Source organism: Rhinolophus sinicus, chromosome 3 (assembly GCF_057876585.1).
Source record: "Rhinolophus sinicus isolate RSI-liver-muscle chromosome 3, RSI-T2T, whole genome shotgun sequence".
Lineage (NCBI taxonomy): Eukaryota > Metazoa > Chordata > Mammalia > Chiroptera > Rhinolophidae > Rhinolophus > Rhinolophus sinicus.
This window is the reverse complement of record NC_142503.1, coordinates 157,443,348-157,468,214: the sequence shown is the minus strand read 5'-3', so window position 1 is coordinate 157,468,214 and position 24,867 is coordinate 157,443,348. Positions and strand designations below refer to the sequence as shown.

Sequence of the window (24,867 nt, the reverse complement as noted above, 5' to 3'; positions counted from 1 at the left end):
AAATAATTTCCAGAAACTAATGTTAAACATAAAAATTTAATAATGTAAAATATTCTAAAATATTTTACTGTTATAGCTACTGTTCTGTCAAAAACTCTAATGAAAATAAGAACACCCATATGCTGTTGATAGCATTGCAAACTGGTTCAATTTTTCTAGAGAACAATCTGCCAATACATAACAAAAGCTATTTAAATTTTTTATGCCCTTTGATTTGGTAATCTCACTTTAAGGACTACATTCCAAAGAAAATGATCAAGAAGAAAAAAGAAAAAGCAATGTTTATAAAAGTGTTTGAAGTAGCATTTTCTGTAATACTGAAAAATTAAACAGCCCAAATGCTCAATAACTGAGGAACACTTAAGCAAACTAGACTATAGCAGTATACAATAATTTGCCATAACTATTAAAAATAAGTAGGCTATGTCAATATATAGGAATAACTTTAAGCAAAAGAAGCAGAATGGAAAATAGTATGTACACACTATAAATATAGCCATGCAAGAAAAATAAATAAGATTAACGAAGATTTTAAAAGATAACAAAATGATGGAAATAGCTGATGTTTTATGTTCATAGAATTTTTGTTTTCTGTAAAGGTTACAAAAACTGTTTCATAATGAGCATGATTTTTTTTTTTTTTGACACATGGGCCAGAGCTGTATGGAACCCAAGCAGCTGCTCCCTGCAGCTTTCTGCAGGCCTCTGGGTGAACGATTATGACAGGGAGGGGCGCCTAGTGGGTCTGTCCCCTTGCAGTCGGTGGGGATGGATGTACACTGCCTATGACACACTGACATGCCATTTTTAAGCACAGTTGGAAAATGTAAAATTTTGAGAGCTGTGAGGCTGTCGGAAACTTACTCTGCACTTGAAGCTGACTTCAGTCTGGTCCAAACACAGAATAAAGAAAGGGGAGTGAGATTTTTCCATTATCTGTAGCTTTAGATGGTGGGTTGTGACATAGCACAAAGATTTTTTGTTTTCTGTCTTAATGATGAAACATACCATAACAAAGGCAAAAAGAAAATATACAAAATACCTTCTTTTCACCAGACCAAAGTTCTTGGGGAAATCTGACCTGAGCTTCTGAGAAAGGGGCAACCGATATACTGTTTTCCACCAGGATGGTTGCAATTTCTCCTTCCAGATCTCCGATTCTTCCTAAAACACGCACAAAATGTCCATTCGGATACACGGAGGTCGACTCCCAGGAATCAATGCGCACGACCACCCTGAAGTCCTACACGAGGGGAGGAAAAAGCACTGAGCGCAGCGCCGGGGGTAAGGGGGTCAGTTAGAAGTGCTGCGCAAACGAGATAAACAGCATCAAGCTCCAAAGAGAGAGGCCAATTTGCAAATAGTGGGGCTTTCTTTGGCGTTGTTCTTGTTTTACTAAATTGCCAGATGGTATATGAATACTTGGCCCAGTGCTTTGAAGGGAGGCATTACCTCTCTACATCAAATAAATGGGCTGGAAATTTTAGTCTGTTAAAGAAAGCCAATTGTAACACATTCTAGTTAACATTTGCTACACAAGGGAAAAACCCAATTAGGCATAGTCCAAATTAAATTTCAAAACAAAAATCTCAATTGTGTGTGTGTGAGTTACTTTACAATTTCTCTGAAGTTACTTTCTAATTTTTTAAGACACCTTTTGGTGGGGAAGAAGGTATCAGTGGGAACTGAACCCCGATGCTCCCAAATTTCAGCAAACCGTGGAAAAGAAAGCTGTAGTAGCACCCGGCCTCGGGAAGCCTGCCTGAGGCTTCAAGAGGTAAAGGGACGCAATGACCAGGTTACCCTGCTTCAGTGTCTCAGTTAGAAACGGCAAAACATCAGGCAAGTCAAATTGGGTGAGTTTACACTCTGCGCCACCGTAAAGGTTAATTTCTAACTTTCTTGTTTATGTCTTTTCTCTGGTGCTATATTCCTTTATGGATAATCGATTCTGTGAAGTACCACTATATCATCCCTACAGGGCAGAGTGATGGTATTTCTGTTTCACTTGCTAGAAGAAAGCTTGTTAGTGTTGGCACAGTGTATCTATTCAAAGTTTCTGTGTTGGACAGCTGGATAATGTATGTTCTCTCTAGGTGTCTTACACAGCTCTTTGTAGGACAATTTCTCTCTGGCCTTCATTTATTAACCGAGGACTACTTAATAGATGGTTCTATATATTTAGAATTTTTAAAAAACAGGATCTTGGAATGCCAGATGCCATCGATAATTTAACCCTTCTTATGCAAAGGAATTAACAGTGTCTCCTGGTACTGCTCAAAAGCTGGCAAAGACAGAAGGAAAACAGTAGAGGTACAATGTCAGCTACCTGGAGGGCTTCTGCTTGCTGAGTGCTAATTCGGATTTTGGGAATTCTGTAATCCCAAGGTGTAACTAGGATTTTCTGGGCATTTTTGCCCTGAGATTGGACCTCTTCTTTGGATGGAAATGTCACCACATAATCCCGCCAGTTCTTCTGCAGGATGCCCATCACTCTGCCTTTGGGAAAACAGAACAAAACAAAGCTTTAAGTGGTAAATGCCACCTGTCTGGACTTTGGCCAGTTCGGCAGTGAGGAAGAAAACACAACATCCCATTTTTTCACGCACATCCACATAAGTTGAGAGATGCTTAAACATTTACCTTCCTAGCATTTTATTACACGTGTTAAGATGGGTTTTTTCTTAGGATAGATAATTTTTTATACAACATTGTCAGTATGCCCTTTCTTCTGTAGGGCCTGATGTAACATTTAGAATCCATTAGTCCCACCTTCTCTTTTGCCCTTACCTTATCAATCTCAGGTTTAGAAATGTTGGGAAAAGTCAACGATTTTCATTTTTTTAACCCATGCCCTCCACTGTCCATTTTCATTGTTTTTGCTTGCATTTTCCCACCAGCCAAGATCATTTGGTCCAACGTGACACATGGAAAAGTATACAAATCATAAGTCTGATACACAACACTTTTAATGGTCACTGACTGAAGTCAAGAAAAAACAAACTTTAATAGTTAAAAGTGCTATCTTTTCTTTTCACAAAATGTTTACGGAACCCCTACCAAGAATCAGGCCGTGTTCTAGGTGCAGGGAATACAGAACTATCAAAACACAAACTGCTTGATTTTCTGGAGTGTGCATTCTTGTCTGGGTGCCTGTGGGGCTGGGAAACTGACAGTAAAAAATAAACACACGTGAGGTAGTGATGATTGCTAACAAAGATACAAAGTAGGGTAAGGTGACCAAGAGTGATAAAGGCTCAGAAGTGATAGCTATTTTAAATAAAGTGACATTTGAGCAGAGACTTGAAGTGAGGAAAGAAAGGATGAGGACGTTTGTGGAAAGCTTGTTTCTGGTGGTGGAAGGACAGGTTGGTCAATGTGGCAGGAGCAGAATGATGACGAGGACAATGACAGAGGCAGCCCCACCTGGCAGGAACCTGCAGGCCAGGGGAAGGACTTGGGATTTTATTTTGAGAGAAATAGGAGGCAGCCACTGGAGAGTTTTGAGCAGCAATGTGGCAAGACCTAGATTTTTAAAAGGATTACTATGGCTCACAGTGTGGAGAAAAGAGTATCTGGGAGCAAGGGTGGGAGCAGGGAGACTAGTGAGAAGGCGGCTGGGAAAATCTCGCCAAGGATTCTAGTGGACCGAATTCGGAGAGAAATGGAGGGGTATGGAGTGGCTGCATTCAGTTCAAGCTGCCAGGACCTCCTGACTGGTGAAAGAAAAGTCGATGATTCCAAGGTCTTTGGGTTGGCCGATTGGAAGAATGAACTTGCCATTTACGGAGATGGGGGAAGACTTGGGGAGGAGCAGGTATGGGGGTGGATACTGGGAATTTGTTATGCAGCATGTTAAATTTGAGACGCCCATTAGACATCCAGGGGAAGATGCCAAATGGACAACTGAGTAGACAATATTGAGACTGAGGAAGGGTTCTAGGCTGGAGTTTAAAAGCCAGAGGACTGAATGAGATCAGTGTGCAGGGGATCAGTGTGCAGGGATAGTGTGCAGGGGAAAAAGAGATCCAGAGAGGAGCCAATACATCCAAGAGGACAGTAAGATGGAGAAGAACCAGCAAAGGAACTGAGGAGGAGCAGGGTAGGAGGAGAACCCAGAAGCCAAAGATGAGGCAGTGGTCGTGGGCTATATGCTGCTGACAGGTCACAGATGCTGGCAAGGAGGTCACTGGTACCTAGACAAGAGGTCAAGGGTGTGTGTGTGTGTGTGTGTGTGTGTGTTTTGGGGGTGGAAGGATGTAATTGAATGTAGTGCCTTTTGGAGAAAATGTGTAAACAGGAAGCAGAGAGAATGCAGGGTTAACTGTTTCACTGAGTCTTGTCCTAAACGGAAGCAGAGAACAGGGTGGTAGCTGCAGAGTATGTGGGATCCAAGAGGGTTTTGGTTTTTGTTTTAAGATGGGAGATATTATAGCATATTTGGGTACTGATGAGAATAAAATAAACCCGCAGAGGGGAGAAACTGATAATGTAGGAAAAGAGACGACATTGCGTATTAATAATTGCAGTATTTCTGGATTGTTAAAGAGAGGAAAAATAAACATTCCACAAGAAAAATGGGTAACTTTCCAGTTGGCTTACCTGTGGGCATGGGCTCACTTGGGGACTCTCCTGAGGCCTTGTCATTACTGTCGTTCTCACACAGGGCACAGGTTCTTCCTTTCCATTCATTTTTTGGGAGCAGTTCCACAACTACCACGTCTCCATGAATCGAGCGGTTTCGAGCCTTCATCCCGTGGATTAGGATGTCACTAACTAAACCTGTTTGGGGCAACACAGAGAAACCCCATAAATCCAAGGGGGATGCCACACCAGTGAGGTACTTCAAACAGAATATATCTGAGGTCCAAAGCATTCCTATGAAGAAAAGCTTCCTCCTTTCAAAGGTGAAGTCAAGTTTCTTTTGCTTTGCAGAAACATGGCCACCATGTCATATTGTGTCATGTGCTTTCATAAGGGCCACCCTCAATCATCTTTGAAGGCAGGTAACAGTTCCCTGCATGAGGCCATGTAAGTCTGCACTGGAGTTCTGTCACACACCTGCAGGGGCCACACAATCAGGGAATGGTCAGCAGGCTTAGGAACTACGGATACTGCAGCACTGACAGGAATGATTCTGACGAGCGGAAGCTGTTGCTTCCCATTCTCCTTCAACCCAGCCGTGCTCCTTTGACTGTCAGTTTTTCTCACCTCATCACTCAGAACTAGGCAGTGCATTCTATCAACTTATTTGCAGTTGTTCATTTTTATTACTTTTTAGTGATTCCAATAAGGCAATGTGGTACACGGGTGCAGTTCAGGGCAACGTCTTAAAATCACGGATAAGTTGCCTCCGTGGCAGGTTCAGCTCCCCACTCAGCAGATGTGTGATCTTGGGTAAGATACTGTGCTTCTCTGTATTTTAGTTCCCTCACGTGCAACCTGTGTATCCTCATGTGTAAAAGGTGGAAAACAATAATAATACCTATACAAGTGCTTAGAACAGTACCTGATATACAGTAAGAACTCGATAAAATATTAACCATTATAATTTTTAAAGTTGATGAAAGCAAAATCAGAAATTTTGACAAAAAGTTAGGAAAAAAACCAACCCATGATCCCACACACCCAGTGTATGTGGGGATATCTGACATGGCATATATGATGTGACAATTTCAACTTTGCTTTCCTCATTGTGTTATATCAGAATAAAAAAGCAGCACGGAGTTACATAAGGTTTATACGGAACCTGAGTCTTTGCTGCTGGCTCCTTGAAGTCGCACAAAAGCTTCTATTTGGGCTCTGTGTTTGTTGACTTTCAGAATTCCCTAAAATCATAATAAAAATCAATGTGAATAATTTCTTTCCTGCCTGCTTTACTGACAAAAGGTACAGCTTTTAAAAACGATATGAAAATATTCCTATAACATTCTTATAAGGTCTGTGATCCCCTTCTTTAGGAATAATATTCATCACCAAGGTTTCTTTCCTCCAGAGAACATACCATCATTTTGAACTACTCTCAGCTACACTAAGTGTTGAAAGTGCTAGGATCCACCTTATCTAAGGGAGGAATGGTCTTTAGAACAGCCTCTTCCCAAAGTATCCTTCCAGGAACGTTGTGAAGTTTACTCCCAAGTTGGAGACATTACCCACTCTTTTAAATGACATATACTCATTTAAAATACCCACCCTTTAGGGAGGAAGGTTAGGGTAGTATTCTCAAACTTTGGCCTGCATAAAAATTATCTGAGTGGCTTGTTAAAAATGTAAAATCCATGATGGAACTGTTCTGTATCTTGACTGTGGTGGTGGATACACAGATCTCCACATGTGATAAAACTACACACACACACACACACACAAATGAGTGCATGTAAAACTTAAAATCGGAATAATAATTTTATCTGATTTCTTTTGAAGATCCTGACAGCATCTGGGTTCTGGGTCCTGGGGGATCATAAAAGGACCCTTGAAAGGGGAGGGAAAATGGCGACAAGTGAAGGGGCCAAATTTCACCAATTTTATAATTTTGCCAAACCTTTAGACTTTGATTTAAAAATACATTCTCTTTCCCAGAGACAGGAGGCATTTATGAGGCTACTCATGTGATGTTCAATATGTAACCCAATTAAGAATTTTAAAAGGTAGCTCCAACCAGACAGCCATGTCTATAGGAAGAATGACTCCCAAAGCATCTTAAACATCCCAGCCCTGGCTTACTCATACCCATCGAGTTGACAGCCTTTGAAATGAGAGGCCTGTGAGAGGAGGCAAGTAAAGAAGAGAACATACTGGCTGCTCCTGAGGCCGTTTCTCCTTTACCACCTCACCTGGATGTAGCGCCCAGACTTAATGCCGGCTTCTAACACTTCCAGGGGAAGATGCTCGGGATACTCCTTCCTGTGGCTCTCCTGACTCTCATTCTCTCTTTCCCGTCGGGACTGAAGGATAGAATCACAAAGCTCGTGGGCAGCTTTTAAGTCAGGCCAAAAATTGTCCAGGTAATTCTGCGTTTAAGAAAGGCACAAGAGAAACATGGTCAGGAAAGAATAATTCTTCATTACAGAGGTATTACCAAAAATCCTGAACAGGAACTGCTGGCATGCAGTTTTGAAGAGACGTTAAATGAGCATTACCTTCCCAGATCTCATGCTACCAGTTCACTTTCTACCATTTCATAAATTCCCAAAGCCCTGCCAAATGAACCCTAGAAAGGCGGTTCCTACCAAGAACGCTTCCACATCCCTGATTACTCTGAACTTTCAAATCTTTCCCCCACCCACACACACACACACATTTAGTTTTCCTGTCTTTACATGTATCTCATTGCTGCAGATAATGGCCTACAGTAAACGGACAGGAAAAGCTCCTACATGTGCATTCTTGTCTCTTTTTTTTCATCCTGAAATGTTTATAAGAAACTTAAGCACATAAAAATGGCAAGGAGTAAAGTGTATAAGCAAATGTCTCCCTTACCCCAACCCACTGGCTATATTAAATGAGCAGAGAGCAGGGACAGCCCAATGAGCAAAGTATTCTTGGTGTTCGGCTTTTCCCCTACTTCATAATCTCCCAGAGGACCAAGTCTTCTGTGACTATCCACAGATGTAGTACCACTGCTCACGTAAGTGACACTTGATCTTGCTATTGGTGTGATGACCTGGTGTGAAACATATCTTTGAAACAAGTGGTCAGAGTCCCCACAAAGTAGACAGTTACTGAACGTGATTGAGCCTCGTGGCCTATTGTTTCAGGGATGTGCTGGACACAGCCCCAGGGAAGTCGGCGAGGGTGGCTGCGCTGCGCTGCTCTGTGTGTCCAGTGAGCGTTCCCAACGGTTGACTCACTACATAAAATCAAATTTAGATGTGATCTGAACGCACCTTTAAGTATAAGGTAGAGTCTAGCACATTCTCTTTTCTCAACTTAAAAAGAAAAGAAATTATCCTTATTGTTGACTCCAGCATTTCTCCCACTAATTTCAAGGTCCCAGTCAAATTGCTTCTCTGCTTTCCCAAGTCCTTCCAGAAGTTCTGTCTGTGCTAACGTCAGTACCCCAATTCTACGGTCACTTATCACTTGTCAGCACCAAGACTTAGCCTCTGCACAATTTACAAGGACAAAAAGCAACTGTCCCACCACTACCAGTGTGAGCCTCAGATGCCAAAGGTATGCGAAAAACTGGGTTTAACTGTTTCTAGGAGAAGAGGAAATATTTATTTAGGATTAGTGGCAGCTGCTCCTGTGGTACTGCTGGGGATGGTGGAGACATAATTAAGAAAATGGTGGATCACTGCATAAATTATATAAATGTCTAACTACTATGTTGTACACCTAAAACTAACATAAAATAATACTGAATGTCAACGGTAACTGAAATAAATAATTTTTAAAAAAGAAGAAAATTGTGTGAGGGATGTTTAGAAAGTCACCAAAAGTACAGGAATCTTGGTAAAAGTTGTTTGCATAGGCTTGTATGTGTGTATTTAAATTTAGGCATTTTTATTTAATAAATAACTTTAGTAAACAGCATTATAAAAAAGTGAACTGTTAAAATTAAAAGGCACTTAAAATAAGCATGTGACTGGGATAGCTGATTAGCTCAGTTGGTTAGAGCGTGGTGCTCTTAACAAGTTTGTTGGTTCGATCCCCACATGGGCCACTGTGAGCTGCGCCCTCCACAACTAGATTGAAACAACTACTTGACTTGGAGCTGATGGGTCCTGAAAAACACACTTAAATAAAAAGTGTAAAAACAACAACCAAGCCTGTGACTAGTATGAAACAAAATGGGCAACTCAGTGAGAAGTACATGTACAGTGGTCTATTACAGCACTGATTGAAAATAAGACTTCCTTAAGTGATAGCATAAGCGATAGCATAAGCCACAGCATAACTTCACATGTCCATTAAAAAGGCAAATTTATAGCTAAAACACCAAAGAAAAAGTACTGATAAAAAAAGTCTTACCTTCAAATTGCAAATAAATACATTAAATGATTAGAAGAGGTGATAAAAGAAGCACCAGGCTTTAAATAAAATAAAATGAATTTAAAAAAAAAATCAATTCACCCAAAGGTCCCAATTCAGCAATGCTACATAAATAAAGGACTTTATGTAGATAATACTAAATCAAGGACTTTTTTTTGCTGAAAATTTCCCAACACTTTTATCTAAGGCTTGAATTTACAAAGAGAAGGTGTAAAGGTTACCAAGATTAACTTTTGCCACTATGAACCACCTCTTCAAGAGGATTTATCTTTTTCACTCTTTCCCATCTAACTTCAAGTCCCCACAGAATATTTTGGGCTTCCTTCTCTTCTGAACTTCACAGTATCTCTTTTTTTTCTGCTATCATTCACCTCTATGAAGCCCTTGGTCACAGTTTACTTAGGAAATGCTATACAAAATAAAACTACTGTACCACTGAACTACAAAGAAAAGTAATTTTCCCCAAAAGTAGAAAAATGTAATTTTAGTCAACTGTCTTCTGCAGGAACAAGACATGATGTATTGCAACAGAAAAAACAAGTGACACTGCCATTAATATCCAATGCCCCTGGAATTCTCTGGCATGCCAGAACACTTTTTTATAGCAGAGCCAAGAAAATTCTATTGGCAAATCTTTAGCAATACATGCACCTGGGAACACTTACAGAATCTACAATTCAAAATCCAACTAGACTTTCTGTAAACTGACAGGGGTAATGGAGGACCTCATTCTAGTTTCTGAACCAAAAAAAGATATCAACCATTGGAACTCGATTGACCAACTGGTCATACAGAAGAGATCAGTAATCTACTGAAAGATTAACAGTCATTCTACTCTCCCAAAAGGTACCTAAGAAATAGGTACCATTCATTGTGTTGCTAAGGCAGCCCAAGGAACTGTCACCAACGATAACGCTCCTGTCTGTGATCTGTACACCAAGTTGACATGACAAGCCTTCACATAAATAATATCACATCTCACTCCTTTCTTTTTCCCTATTAACCCCCATGTATATTCACAAGTGGGGAAGATTGAGGGACAGCAGAGAAACTGTGCCTTTTAAACAGCCTTTTAAAACTGTGTTTTGTTTGTGTTCAGAAGAATAATTTGGGAGGCACTGAAGCATGATGGTTAAGAGCTTTGAAGCCAGACTGCCTTGGTTCCAATCCCAGTTCCACCACTTTCTACCTGTGTGACTTTGGACAAGTTGCTTAGCCTTTCTTTTCTTTTTCTTTTTTCCCCCCTTTCTTCCGTCCTTCCACCCCACTCCGGTTCAAGCCATTGTTTCTCAGTCTAGTTGTGTAGGACATAGCTCCCTGGCCCATGCTGGTATTATGAGCCTTGTGCTCCCCAGGCTGAGGCAGTCGGTTGCTGGTCGTTGGTGGGCCTCTCACAGCAGCTCATGGCAGCTCTCACCGGCTGCCGTGGCAGCCCGCGGTAGTCCACGGCAGCACTCAGCAGCCCCAGGCAGCACTCAGCACCTCACGCCAACCTCTGGTTGCTCACGTCAGCCCAGCTCCAGGGAGAGCTGTTGTTCACAATCTTAGCTGTAGAGGGCGCAGCTCACTGGCCCATGTAGGAATCGAACCAGCGACCTTGGCGTCAGGAGCATGGTGCTCCAACCACCTGAGCCACCGGGATGGCCCCTGCTTAGCCTTTCTATGCTTTAGTTTCCTCACCAATAAAATGGGGATGATCACCCTTACTTCAAAAATTGTTGCAAGAATTAAATGAAATAATACACTTACAACAGTGCCTGGCATAGATAAATGTTGGCTATTGCTATTTGGTGAAACCATGTAAAACTGCCATTTTGTAGGTCAAAAACAAAGGAATATTGGACTATTGACAACATAGGATTCAACTTATGATGATGCTCATCATCATCACTGTTACTTTAGTGTAATAGTGACTGTTACTGCTTTAGCTACAAACACGAGTTTACTGTCAACAGGGCCTCGTTGGGCTGAAGTCTTAGCTGTTGCAGGCCTTACAGTCACAGGTCGTTGGCCTAGATCTGCTAGGGTCAAGATTAATTAGCTGGGAGTAATGAAGACATGGTAGGTCTTGAAGTTTTCCTTCATTCTTTATTTTCCCTTTTCTGCCAAAAAGATCTAGAGCCTTCTGGGAACTACTTCGGAAATGAACACATACACACATACACACACACACACGACAGCTGGAAATACCTTGAAGGAAATCACAAACACTCCTTCTGTTTCACTTCCATATTGCTGAACTGCCTCTTCATCTTCTGTCACCATAATAACTGGCATCCTATCCTGGCAGTGGTGATAGTACCAAACGGCTGCATTGTATATGCTCCTAGAAAAGCAAAGGGCACACGAGTTCTCCAAAGGCAGACAAACACAGGCTACGCTTCAGAATGTCACACCTGCCTTTTAATCTGCTACCCTTTGGTTTACATGCACAACCATTCATTCATTCAACAAATACTTCCTGAGCATTCATTATAAATGTGCCCTGAGCTGGGGACTCTGGGGGGTACCAAGATGAATCAGAAAGTGCTTGACATCTCTTCTGCCCAAAGACATCCAACTACCACAGCCACTTCATTTAGTTCTTGATACGGCCTAGAAATATGAGGCTCTGCCATCTTTTAACACCTTTTAACTGGAGGGTTGAATGACACACCACCACACGGATGACAAGTTATATGAGGCTTAACAGATAAAGTCTTTGGCTAAGAAAAAAAGTAGGTTGCAAGTAGCTGAAGATCATAATCCTGTAAGGTCGGATATGGAACCACAGGAAATATCTGAAAATCTTCCTGAAAAGAATCTGAACTGGAAAACAGGATCTAGGTCTGAAGACCAGTGTTTGAGGCTGGATTCTGTTTGCGATAAGTGTATAAACTTAGGACAGTCCACTTCTGTGGGCAGCTGTTTCCCTTTCTGCAAGTTAAAATGCTATGTAAGGTCCGTTAGTTCTAGAACTTAAAAAAAAATTCAGCCAACATATACTGAGTACCTACAACGTGTGAGGCTGTGTAGTTAGTAAGTGTGATCATTCTGAGTACTCATGTGACCCAATAAAGAGAAAGATTTGCTTTTCCCTTCTGGTATTGAGTCCTGGGGGAACTGGGGGACTATACGTAAGGACTCGGTAGATATCAGTGCTTATTTTGCATTAGAGAATTTAAATATTTAATGGCCATAGAGATAAAGAACTACAAGGAAAAAGAAGATTTAAATATTTTATATGGATATTTTAAAGTTTAAGGTCTCTTTTGCCCTCTCCGGAAGTGTCCTATACCTACCTCTGACTTTAGCTGCAATTGGGTGGGTAGTTCCATTCCCCTCTCAAGGGCCCACTGAGTGGAGTTAACATCCCTGGGGAATGACCCTCAGCTACAGGGGAGATTGACTAAATGCCCTAGCCTGCCCGTTGAGGTGACTTTTTAGGCGCACTCTACACGGCTTCTCAAGGTTCATAGCAGCAGTCACACATCCTTTTCTGCTTTCCCTCCTTCGCTGTTCCTCTCTCTCCACTTCCTCACTCCTGCTTCTGGGAACCACCTCGATAGAAACAACCCACACCAAGTCCTTGCTTCAGGCTCTGCTTTTAGGTGGATCTAAACTATGACACTGCTCTTCCTAAAACAGCTCTACCAGAATGAACCTAACAGTTTCCGTTTAATAAGACTAGTTGGGATATTAGCAGCAACCTGTATCAGAAAAATTGAGATGATCTTAGCTTAAAAGTAGGACCCCCAAGCATTAAATTTATGACTTCTGGACCACTGGGATGATCCTGCTAGCCATTAGGGTCTGGAGCAAACTTACTCTGGGTACCAATGTCTCCCTAAGAACCATTTCTAAAATATATCAGTCATGCACTCAACGACATATCTAAAATATTAACAGCTTAAGCATTTCACTATTACTCATGGTTCCAGAAGTAATTGTTGAGTTTAGCATACCACTTACGTTAACCTCCAAACAGCCAATGACGAAGAAATCTACAGAAGACGATCATGTGCAAACTCACAGCAATTCCGTGCCATACCTGGTTTGCCACTTTTCCATGGATTCTCCTTGTTCCCGAGGGAGATAGCAGTCCTGCAGGAATTCATTAGCAAAGGGAACGCAGTCGTGACGCGCATCCTTCAGGAGGTTTCGCAATTTGTTATACTGTCTGTCACACAGAGGAGAAAAATAAATCTAACATAGCAGGTACTCATCTACTGCCAGCTCTTGCTAAGAATTAAAAATGATGAGGTATTTTAGAGCAAAAGATCGATTACTTAAAACTCGAGAAACATTTATTTACTATTTGGCCTTAATGTGCACAGTACCATTGGGCGGCTGTTTCTCAATTCTGCCTGGGCAGGGCCTCGTTAATTAGTTTGTGGATCAGCCCAACTCCCTTCCTCTTCCGAGACCACTGGCCATTTATTACGTACTTATGCGGCGCTGCCCCACGTAGCCCCCACTTCAAAGGCTCACAGAGGACATAGAAGCAAGCAGACTTGAGCATTTTATTTTTGTACCTCACTCTGTTCTATAAAGAGCATTAGGCATTAAGTACTTTTTGCTGGCAGCCCTAGAAAAGGACATGTAAATAAGTTTGGGGATTTATCTGTAGATTTTATTTATGCAGCCATCTCATTTACATGAATGAGGGCTAGCTTCATCTCTCAGAGAACTAACGGAGTTTTAAGGTTTCCCACCAGGAGATCCTTCCAAGAATGCTAGCCAAAGTCACAAATCAAATATGAAGTGTCATACTGGTCAGTTTCTAATAAGGTGCTTTTTAATAGTGTAGGTAACATGAACTACATAACATCCATGGTTTTTTTTAAAGGAGGTCAACTGTTTACTTACAAATGGATTGATATTGAACCAGATGTTAAATTAACACATAAATTATTCATAGTAGATCACCGGCATTTAATAAAATAAAACGTGTGCCCTTCCATTCATACCACCAACTTGCCACCATGGATTTTTTAAAAATTAGTCTTTTCAGTAAAGCAAAGGCAGAACTCTCCAACTTATCCTTTCCAAATAAACGCTAACCATCGTCATCTGTGTGGGCTCAACACTTCAATAGAAAACAAGAAACACTGATTTTATTTCATCAGTACTTCTAATTTTGAGTCATCTTAAAAAGAATCATCAAGTAATAGCAACTTATAACATTTCCTAACAAACAAAGGGATTCAGTTTCATTTCTGTGAATGGCAGCGTTCCTTAGCAGAATCTCACTTGTGCAAACAAAAGCTGCCATACCACCAAATGCCTAGAACATATTAAATCAGTGATTTTCCCATGTTCACACAGATACACTTAAAATCATTTTTTGAAACCTCTTAGAATATGCAGAGAAGAGTCTACATCATCCTGTTAACAGTGATCGTCCCTGCAGAGTGGCAAGGCAAAGACTTTCTGCTTTACACATTTCTGTCATGCATGAATTTTTGCTAACAAACGAGCACTTATTTGTTAAGCGATAAAAAATATTTTAGGAGAGGCTTCATAACCATCTGTAATTTATTATTTCAGAGAAAACACTGAAAAAATATTGCTCATTTTCCCCGATCTTATCCTCCAAAGTTTTTCCTCCCTTTATCTACTATCACATTTTATATAGCCCTAATAAAGCACCCGAGTTTAGTGCAGTTATGTGTTTATACATTACCTCCCGTACCGAACTTCCTTCCCAGCACATTTTTGCTGCACTCCTTCTCTGTGCCAGGGCTTCTGCTCTACTGACTGCTCTCAGGGGCCACTACCTAGACACCCCACAGCTGCCCTTCGTCTGCAGCAGTCTTCTCATGGTAAACACAACAGGACCATCCAGTCCTCAAAAAAATAAACACTGGAACTATCATATGACCCAGCAATCCCACTCCTGGGTATAGACTCCAAAGAATTGAAAGCAGGGTCTCAAAAAAGATAACTGTACACCCATGTTCAGGCAGCATTATTCACAATAGCCAAAATGGGGAAGCAACCTAAGTGTTAATCCACAGATCAATGGATAAACGAAATGTGGTGTATACATACCATGGAGTATCATTCAGCCTTAAAAAGGAAATTCTGATACATGCTATAACATGGACGAACTTGACATTATGCTGAGTGAAATAAGCCAGTCACAAAAGGATAAATACAGTATGATTCCACTTACATGAGTTTCCTGGAGTAGTCAAATACATAGAGACAGAAAATAGAATGGTGGTTGCCAGGGGATGGCGGAGGGAGGAATAGAAAGCTAGTGTTTAATGGATGTAGCGTTTCAGTTTGAGAAGATGAAAAAAAGTTCTGGACATTGGTTGCAAACAATGTGAATGTACTCAATGTCACTGAACTGTACACTTTAAAATAGTAAACATTGTGTTATACATATTTTACCACAATTTTTAAAAACAGCTATACTAATTGGTAAAACAAAACAAAACAAAAAAACAACCATCCATTTCAGTGGGATAAGTGCCCTGAAAGGCCAAGTGTAGCGTGTGACCAGATCATGGGAGGGAGGGGGAAAGTGGGAGGAGGCAGCACCGGAATCCTGCAGGATGAATGAAAGTTAGGCAGACAAGGGCCTAAGGGAGGAAAGAGGGGACAGATGTTCAAGACAGCGGACAGTATGGTCCATCTTTGTAGCTTCAGAATTTAATCCACAGAAGATGCTCAATAAACGTTTTCCAAATGAATAAATAAACTCACAACCCTTTGTGACAACAGTAATCCAAATACAAGATGATAATGTCTCGGAACAAACTCTGACATTTTCATAATTGTTACTCTTTTGCTAGGCTTCATACACACTATTGCATTTGTTATTGCACCTGCACTTTAGACCTGAGTATTCCTGCATCCTGTCCTTCCCAAATGCTGATGTCTACAGGCCTGCCCAGGGGTTTTAGCACCAACTGAGAGTAATGACAATTCTTCCCAATGTTTCGAAAAATAAATTAAAAATAATTTTCTCAATTTTAAGTTTCACTCCCGTATATTTTCCTTAGACTTTTAGTGTGTGCTTTCATTTGTGAGTTACCTATCAGCCAGATGAAACAAATGAACAAATGGCACAAGAATATTAATGGAAAAAGCCGGAAACAAACAGTGAATCACTCTGAGTGTGACAGTTGGGTTTTCTTGTAGGCATGTGGGCTTATAATTATAATTTAATAGCACACACATACAATACAGTCATATTTTTTGCTAGTCAGGGTTAGTGGTGCATAGGATGGAATTAAATATGTGAGTTCCTGCATGGAGCCAGCAAAGAACACTGCAGTGTCTCGAACAAGTTTGGGCTGAATGATAGGAAAATAGTAGTTTCAGAAAGTCAAATACAATCAAATTATCTTCAGTTTTTTAAATTCCAGTCTTATAGAAAAACCCTAGTTTTCCTGGACTGGCTTTAGTGTTTTCCAAATCTCTATTATCAAAACCTTTCAAACAATTTCTTAGCGGGATAGCTGAACTTACCTTCTTTAGATTGATTTTTTTTACTACTTTTATTCAATGGTGATCTTACTTACAGATGCAACACCCTTTCTTTCCCTCTGCTGACTATACTCTTTGGGGATTAGAAGTGGGTGTCCCACAACCAGTGGGGAAATGAGTTCTCTACTCAATGTTGCGTTTCTTCATCCAGTTTTCCCAGAATCCTGGGTCTCCAAGACTTACTCTCAGAGGTCCTTGAGTTTTCTACAAGAATTTTAAGTTCATGTTTCCATTTATATTAGGTAATATTCTTAAAACATTTCTAATGGAGTATATTTTGGACCAGCTGAGTGGCCACCTTCTAACTGCAATACCATCTGGGGGCCGTGCCTGCCTGTTTGGAAGCCTCAGACACCTCAAATTCAGGACCTCCATGTACCCTCTCCCCCTTGGACCTTCCAGGGCAACCTCTCTCTATTCACTTAAGACAGAAACCTGAGTGTTATCCTTGACACCACCTTCTCCCTCACCTCATTTATCTAAATCCATTACTAAGTTCTACAGATTTTTTAAAGTAACAGCTTTATTGAGATATAATTCACGTACCATAAAATTCACCCTTTTAAATGTACAATTCAATAGTTTTTAGTATAGTCACAGAGTTATGCAACCATCACCACTATCTAATTCCAGAACATTTCATCACCCCCAAAAGAAACATATACCCATTAAGCAGTCATTCCCCATTTCCCCCGACCCCCAGCCCCTGGCAATGTAACTAATCTACTTTCTGTCTCTTGGATTTACTTATTCAGGGCATTTCATAGAAATCGAATCATACACTATACAACTTTTTTGTGTGGCTGGCTTCTTTCACTTAGCGTAATACTTAAGGTTCATCTACGAGTATGTTGTAACATGTATCAGAACTTCATCCCTTTTTATGGCTGAATTAATATTTTCTTATGTGGATAAATCACATTTTGTGTAGCCATTATCAGTTGATGGGCATTTGTTTTTTTCTCCATTTTGGGGCCATTACGAATAGAGCTGCCATGAACATTCATATAGAAGTTTTTGTGTGGATATGTTTTCAGTTCTCTTGGTCACATACTGAGGAAGTTCTACATATTTTACCTACTAAATAGCTCTTAGGAATGTCTAGTTCTCTCCACTTCTAAACTACCAACATCTCATCCGAACTAAAGCAATAAATAGTCTCTTGTCTTCTTTTCTCCATGCCTCTTTTCCACTGGGCCAGTAATCATATTAAAACAGCAATCTGATCATGTTAAAACCCTTCACCAACATCCCTGAGGTCCATGAGGTTTACCGTCCAATCCAGGGCTTTCTATCAGTTCCTTGAGCTGTTTTTTCTTTGCCTGGTTGCATGGCCCTCAGGAAAGCCTTTCCCGGCTCTCTGACTAGATTGGGGTCTCCTGGAGCCTCAGGCCTGTGCTTCAGCGCATTTTGTCACAGCTGTAGTTCTTCACGTGTTTGTGTGATTACTTGATTATTGCCTATCTACCCCTCAAGACCACGTCTGCTTTTGTTCATTACTGTATCCTCAGTGCTAGCTGTTTTTGGCATAGGTAATTTCTTAATAAATATTGGTGAATAAAAAAATGAACACCGGAATACAGGAATGAATGTAGTTGACAAGACAGCCTTACCGAATTATCAAGTGACCCTCCTTAAATAAGCATTTGAGGATCGTTAGATGGCAGAATGTGATTATCCTGAACAAGCAAAAGTTTGACATTTTTCATACTGTTTTGTACAATATACTTATGAGAAGGCCATTTTCTGCATTAATATTATTGAAATCAAAATATAAAATCATATTAAGTATAGAACCGGATTAGAGCTGTCTTTCTATTGTTAAACCCAACTCTGATAATTTCGTTTCAGTAAAACAATGTCATCTGTCACATTAAATTAATGTTCATTTGTAGTTTTCTGATTTTGTAGCTTTGTTTATTTAATTTGAAGATTTGATTTGGATTTAGGGTTGAATTAAGTACTTAAGCATGAGGGCTTACAGCTTGACTTATGTTTAAATGTATTTATGTAACAATACAATAAAATAATTTAAAGTAACACTAGGTGTTCATGAGAATTTTTTTCTTTTGGAAACAAAGTCGGTAACATTACTCATTTTGAATAACACTGATGTATTGGATGGGGACTTAGATCATATTGGCCTCTTAGATCCTCTCCAACAATGATATTCTATGATCTCTATCTTATGTATTGAGAAACTGAGGCACAAAGTGTTAAGACTCTGAAGCTACATCAAAGGAATTCAGGAAGGCGTCACAGGAGAAAACAAGGCATCTTTATACCAGACAGTAGACCAGAACAGGTTTTTTTTAACTGACAAAGCTTTCCTAACAATAATGTTTCTAAAAAGCATATCAAACAGAATGAATTACTTACTAGCGTCTCAAAAATCTCCAAGGAAGAACTAGAAAACAAAACGTTCCCCAATGTAAAATGAAGCAAAACACTACCAGCTTCTGCTAGGCCATACTTGGTTACACATAAAAAAATCAAATGACTTAAATATACTGAACAATGAAGGCCAAATTAATAAAGCAAATCTAGGTGTATTCAAAGGCTATCATCAATTCTGAAGTTAACTTTCAATATATGGCTCTTTCTAGGGATTAGGCCATTTTGGTCATTTAGCTGTTTCAACCTGAATACACCAGCTGGTTGCTTTACAGATAAAGCACCAAGTCCCAAACTTGCTGATTCCTTTCCTGCCTCTTCTTCCTCTCCATCAATCATGTTCATTATCCCTGCTTTAACACCAGTCTCAAACCTAATTCCTTCAGAGGGCTTAGGTCTTTCTGGCCGAATTCCCACACCCCGTATTTACTTCTGCACTTTGCATAGTCCACGTTAAATTATCCTGCATGTGTCTTAAGGTGTGTTGTAATTACCTTCTTGCTTCTTGCATCTATCCCCAACAAGATAAACAGGTTTGTTGAGAGAGGGACTAAAACTTGTTTGTAGTTCCAGAAGGCCTGGAACGAGGGGCTCAAAAAGTACTTACATGGAAAAACCAGGGTGTTATCATATGGGCCTATTTTATAACCCCTCATCTTTTGTTTTCACATTTAGTGTATTCGGAGACATGGTAAAGCAATGGAAAACCAATAGTTTTTCATCAAGTTAACTACTTTGAAATGTTCAGGAGAAAAGACATTTAAATTTCAATTCTTTGCTTTTGAATGTCCCAGGAATTGGTTTTTAAAACAATCCTTAATATTAAAAATATTTTAGAAAACAGAAGTTGAAAAGGCTCTGCAGTATGTTAGCAATCTGAATGATAAAAACAAATTGATTTTAGTAGCAGAAATGAAATACGACACCTGGAGCATCATTTAAACCTGGATGTGTATAAACATCAATATCTTTGTGTCTGAACAAAATCAACTTCAAGCTCATTTAAAAATATTCTATCTGAAAAACCTGCACAATCTAGTTAATGCACATTTTTTTTGAACTGGGCGTATAATAAGGACAACTTATCATTTTCATATACAAATAAACACACTTCATCTTTTACTACCAAGGTCTAAAGAAACTACAAGATTTAAAAAAGAATAAACTCATAGTTGCTGCTTTTTAAATAACTTGGGGTGGTAAGAGTTTGGATACATAATTCTAATACTGCATGTTGTTTCCATACAGCATGAGTCTTCAAGTTCAAATCATAAATCTCTCCCAATGTTAAATGAAACAAAACCAATTTTTAGAGTATTTGTTTAAAAGGTACAAGGTAAGCATTTTATACTGATTTCAATCCAAAAAATCCTTTGTTTAGCAAACACAATTACTATGGTTGGTAGTAATACTTGTAACCTAAAAATAAAACAAGTGATATCTGGTTTCATTGAATAAATCACTACAAATACAATTTGTATCCACAATAAAGGAGTCTAAAATTTAAAAATAAAGTACTCTCTTTTTCCCAAGGGGAAAAAAAAGTAAGCTTCTGAAACAATATATCTATAAATAAGAAGATTAAATAATATGCAATAGCAACAAGAAATAAGCAATAACTCTGCTGTAAAATGCAAACCTAAAGCCAAGAATCTTCAATACCCACATACTGGGGACACTGCAGTTTATTGATCTACAGTCAGATCTTTTGGCCAGATGTTGAAGCAGAAATATAAAATAATGTTACTGCATTCCTACTAGCAAAGAGAATACTAAATTAGTTTAAAAAATACTTTATGATTAAAGAATAAATTCCTCCCCTCCCCCTACAACAAAGGAGTGTTTCTAAAGGGGAAGGGGATATCTACATTAATAAATAATGCAAAACAGATACCTCCGGCCTCTTTGATGCTGCACAGCTTGACAAGCCGTCTGCATGAATATAATTCCCTTCAATTCAGGAAACTCAAGGATCTCAAAGTAATCTTGAACAACTTTCCAATCTGGGATCATGTAATGAGTCACATCACTAGACAAGAGTTTCCCATCTGAAGCATAAATCAAAACGCAAAAGATTAGATACATTTGCAAACCTGGTTTATTATTTCAATGTTATGGTGTCCCCCTGTGCAAAATAACTTACAATCTTAACTGCACCGTGAAGTTTTTAAACGACAAGACAAGACAAATCTACTTTGGTAGAGGCCCAAAGTTCAGGTAAATTCAGCACCTTCATTTTTCTGAGGCTGTGATAAATAAAGGCTCAACGTGGTTTATGGTGCTGCCAGTGGAGCAGGAGATGACTGATTTTTTAAAAAACAAACAACACATCTTCAGCACAACCTGAATATTTCTGTGTTAACTTACTGACATACACGCACATTCAAATGGGGCACCTTAAAACATACATGTTAACCACTTGTTTCTGCCCAGCAATTTCAAGTCGGTACTGTCTCAAGTTTATGAACATGCTCAGCAGTCTCCAGAATTGACCAGAAAAGTTGTTCAATGCAAACAAGGGCATTGTTAAGATTTCCACCCAGCCCGTCATGGAGTGGGTCAGCCAAACAGTAACTGAAAGATTCGCCTTAACCATCAACCCTTAACCAAGCTGAGGATTCCACATATTCGCTGAAAAGGCCCAGCACGCTTATCTCCCTGCAGAGGGAAGAGAACCAATAATCTTTGTTCAATGGACCACCCTTGCAGCCTAGAAACCAAGTGGGGTAAGGTCTAGCGCACAGCAGTCCCCAATCCAGTTTTCCCATGACCTTCCTGTACAATGACCCACATAATTCACAAATCCTTTGGATAAATGCCAGATGTATCGGTGCTGGCAAGTCAGATAATTTGTGGGGAGCAAAGAAATGTAAAATGAGCAGCAGCAGCAGCAGGTCTCCCGCGCTCATGCCACTGGGTTGCCTTCCGCCTCCCACTGAAGGGCCAACTGCTCAGGTCCTCCCCATTTCACCACACACGACAGGAAGGGGCAGTTTCCTGCGCCCTGGCCCCTCGCATAAGCCCAAATCACCCGGCCTCTGGGCTGTGGGGGGCGCCTGTCTCTGGGCCCTGCCATTTCAGGGGGCACAGCAGGCGGGGAGTTCCGCACGGAGAGGCCCAGAAGCAGCCAACCACCGCCATCTCTGCGGCTCTGGGGCCGCCGCCTCTCGCTCCCAACCCGCAGCGTAACGAAGGTGACGCCAGGGGGCGGTGAGAGGCCCGGGGGCCTCGGACTCGGTGCTTCCGCGGCCTCAAAGGACACGCGACCCCCGCCCCGCCGCGCTCGCTCCTTCCGGCCTGGCTCCCCTCGCAACCGGCCTCGGGTCTCCTTGTTCCCGCCCGGCCTGGCCTGCTCTCGTTCCCGCCCCGGCCGCCCTCGCTCCCGCCGGGGCCCTGACCGTTGATGCAGGCGGCGGGCTGCGAGCAGAGCGAACTGTTGCAGGGCACGCTGGGCCGCAGGTAATGCTCTCGCACGATGCGCAGTGTCCGGCCCTGGAAGGTCTTCAGAAGCAGCACCTTCTCCCGCTTCTGCAGCATGGTGGCGGCGCTCGGCCCAGCAGGGCTCCGGGGCCCGCGAGGCCGTCCGGAGCGGGCGGCCGGGAAGCAGCTAGCGCCGCGCGGCGCGGGGAGGGAGGCGAGGCCGCGGCTTCGGGCCCGCCCCCTCGGCCGGGCGGGCCTGGTCCTCGCGCGGCTCACGGCTCTCCCGGCAGCCGCCGGAAAGTGCCCGGGGTTGAAGGCTGGAAGTGGCCCGCGGGAGGGGTGGTCCTGCCCGGCCCTGGCCGACTTCCCCCACCCTGCCTCAGTTTCTCCCCTTTCCACAATTGCCTGGGGGTAGGGATGAGAGGGGCAAAAGATTTCATCGGAGATAAGATACTATATGGAAGCTAGTTTCAAGTTTTGTGAAAAAAGATTTGGCGCAACTATAGAGAATTATTATACTTTGTTTCTACCCCCGGGTCCATATGGGAATGGGCAACCATATTAATATGGGTAATTAGTGTTCTCTGTTCGTTGCTCTTGCTGTCCCTGAAAGAGCTAAAAGATTCGGCAAATAAGTCCGCAACCCTTCCAGCCCAACATTTTTTCTCTTCAGAAAGTTGTATTCATTTTTAATTTCATATATTTTTAATCCATGTAAAAATTCAAACAATGCAGAGAGAATGAAAACCAATGCATTCCCTTAAGGTAAACACTGTCTATTTAACCCTAACTTCGTAGCACTGCAGCTTCTGGCAAAAGAATTTTCCTTGAAATTTGATGGAGGCTCACACACAGTCTCCTCTGAGGTCACACACCCTTGGCTGGAAAGGGGCCAGTGTTCTTCCCAGCTCTCAACAAAGACTTGAGCCGCCCCTGAAGCTTTATATACAAGTGTCACATTTAATTTCCACAAGTCAGTGGAGTTGGGCATTATTATCCCCATTTTACAGGCGATGAAACAGGATTAGGGAGGTTAAGTGGCCAAAGTTACCCAACTATTAAGTGGTGGAATCAATATTCAAGCCAGAATCTGGCTGAATCCGAAGTAGGCTCTTAACTAATTACCGTGCTATTCATCGATGAATAAAATATAACTCTTGTAGCTGAGGAGTTTATAGTCAGCTTGCTGAGCTCTAGTTCAGGCAGCTCGACCAGCTGGCTGGAACATGGGAGCTTCCTATTATGCCGAAGTGAGCAGAAGTAGGGTGTTGAGTCGGATCACTTACTTTTACTCTAGGGGGACGTATTAAAAAGAGTCGTGGTTCCTTACTTGTATTTTTATGTCAAGTTATCTGCAGTGTGGGATAATGGGAGTGAGATCTGAGATGGAATTGCACAAGTTAGGAAAACATTACAGTGCTGGTTCACAGACCACAGCCCTAGGAGGCCCCATAAAGCCACCAGCAGTGCAGGAGGCCCTCCCTGACTCAGGAAGTCAGTTCTAGAGATTCCAGAGGACAGGCAAGTAGCCACATTTGTCCCCCACATAAAAATGCTTCTGACAGCTGCTGCCCACAGTTCCCTCCAAAGCTCTCCCATTTTCATTTTTCTTTTACTTCTGATTTTATATCCTTAACATCTCTCGTTGGCATTTTGTAGCTTTAAACTTTCTCTAAATTCAGACTAATGATCTTTTAAGGAAGAGAGTGTGTCTGGCGCTGTATTGAAAGTTGATTTTTATCAGTATTTAAAATAATCCAAGGCTCATCAAGCACTTCTTTTGCTTGCATTGAGGCAATGGTGTACAATTTATGTTCTTAAAAGCATGATCCCTTAGTTCTTGGAACTGATGATATAAAATGGACAAGAATGCCTTTTTGTTGGTTTGTGTGTTCACCGACCATCTGATGCATCTTGCCTGAAAAAAAGATTTCTAAATCAGTCAGAATAAACTAGGTTATGCTGCAGTAATATACTACTTCAAACACCCTAGTGACTTAAAACAAGATATGTGGGTGCCTAGAGGCTCCACTCTGTATTGTTCTCCAGGACTAAGGCTGATGGAGACAGTCCTCTCTGGAATACTGTTTGCTATTCTTTGGCAGAGGGAAAAAAACCCTTTAGACAGCCTTACCCCAGCAGTTAATAGCTCAGACTGGAAGAAAGTGATACATGTCACCTCTACCTATTGGTGGGAACTAATCACATGACCATACACTCAAAGGCAGAGTGGCAGCATTAGTGACTACTTGAATGCCTTCAACTCACACCCCTTAGTCTGCTCTGCCATCACCTTAACCCTTGTGGCTGGGACTACTCCAGCTCAGCCCACTATCCAGTCTCTTGGACATTTTACTGCTCACCTCTTTTTACATCCTCACCCGCCTCCCCAATAGCCAATAAGCCAAGCATATATCACCCTATCATCTTTAATCCATATTGCAATCCTTCAAGGTAAGTATGTGGGTTTTTGTGGCAAAGGCTGGCTCTTTGTTCACCAAATCCATGTCCTCTTCTCTGGGTACACAGATGAACCACATTTCCCATGCATATAGTGGCCACAGAATGTAATGACAC

The 24,867-nt window shown here is 41.3% G+C and overlaps 2 protein-coding genes across 16 annotated transcripts in view; one reads left to right on the top strand and one right to left on the bottom strand.

Moving 5' to 3' along the window:
• The window catches only part of DIS3L (DIS3 like exosome 3'-5' exoribonuclease), a 30,800-nt gene extending 8,250 nt beyond the window's left edge, over positions 1 to 22,550 (bottom strand). The window contains exons 1-9 of one of the 3 annotated variants that reach the window (XM_019725597.3): positions 22,269 to 22,550; positions 20,765 to 20,918; positions 13,025 to 13,153; positions 11,185 to 11,320; positions 6,834 to 7,010; positions 5,750 to 5,828; positions 4,603 to 4,782; positions 2,330 to 2,499; positions 1,082 to 1,243 (exon numbers count right to left, since the gene is read on the bottom strand). In XM_019725597.3, the coding sequence (XP_019581156.3) occupies positions 1,082 to 1,243; positions 2,330 to 2,499; positions 4,603 to 4,782; positions 5,750 to 5,828; positions 6,834 to 7,010; positions 11,185 to 11,320; positions 13,025 to 13,153; positions 20,765 to 20,918; positions 22,269 to 22,407 (1,326 nt within the window). In that variant the 5' untranslated portion in view covers positions 22,408 to 22,550. Of the gene's footprint in view, positions 1 to 1,081; positions 1,244 to 2,329; positions 2,500 to 4,602; positions 4,783 to 5,749; positions 5,829 to 6,833; positions 7,011 to 11,184; positions 11,321 to 13,024; positions 13,154 to 20,764; positions 20,919 to 21,013; positions 21,436 to 22,268 lie in introns of those variants that run through there. The other 2 variants (XM_074327549.2, XM_074327548.2) reach the window with 2 other exon arrangements.
• Positions 21,907 to 24,867, top strand: part of MEGF11 (multiple EGF like domains 11) — a 368,267-nt gene continuing 365,306 nt past the window's right edge. For 3 of the 13 annotated variants that reach the window (XR_012494704.2, XR_016020868.1, XM_074327543.2), the window contains exon 1: positions 21,917 to 22,329. The gene's annotated coding sequence lies outside the window, so the exon portion shown is untranslated. Of the gene's footprint in view, positions 22,330 to 24,867 lie in introns of all 13 variants that reach the window. The other 10 variants (XM_074327538.2, XM_088797311.1, XM_074327542.2 and 7 more) reach the window with 8 other exon arrangements.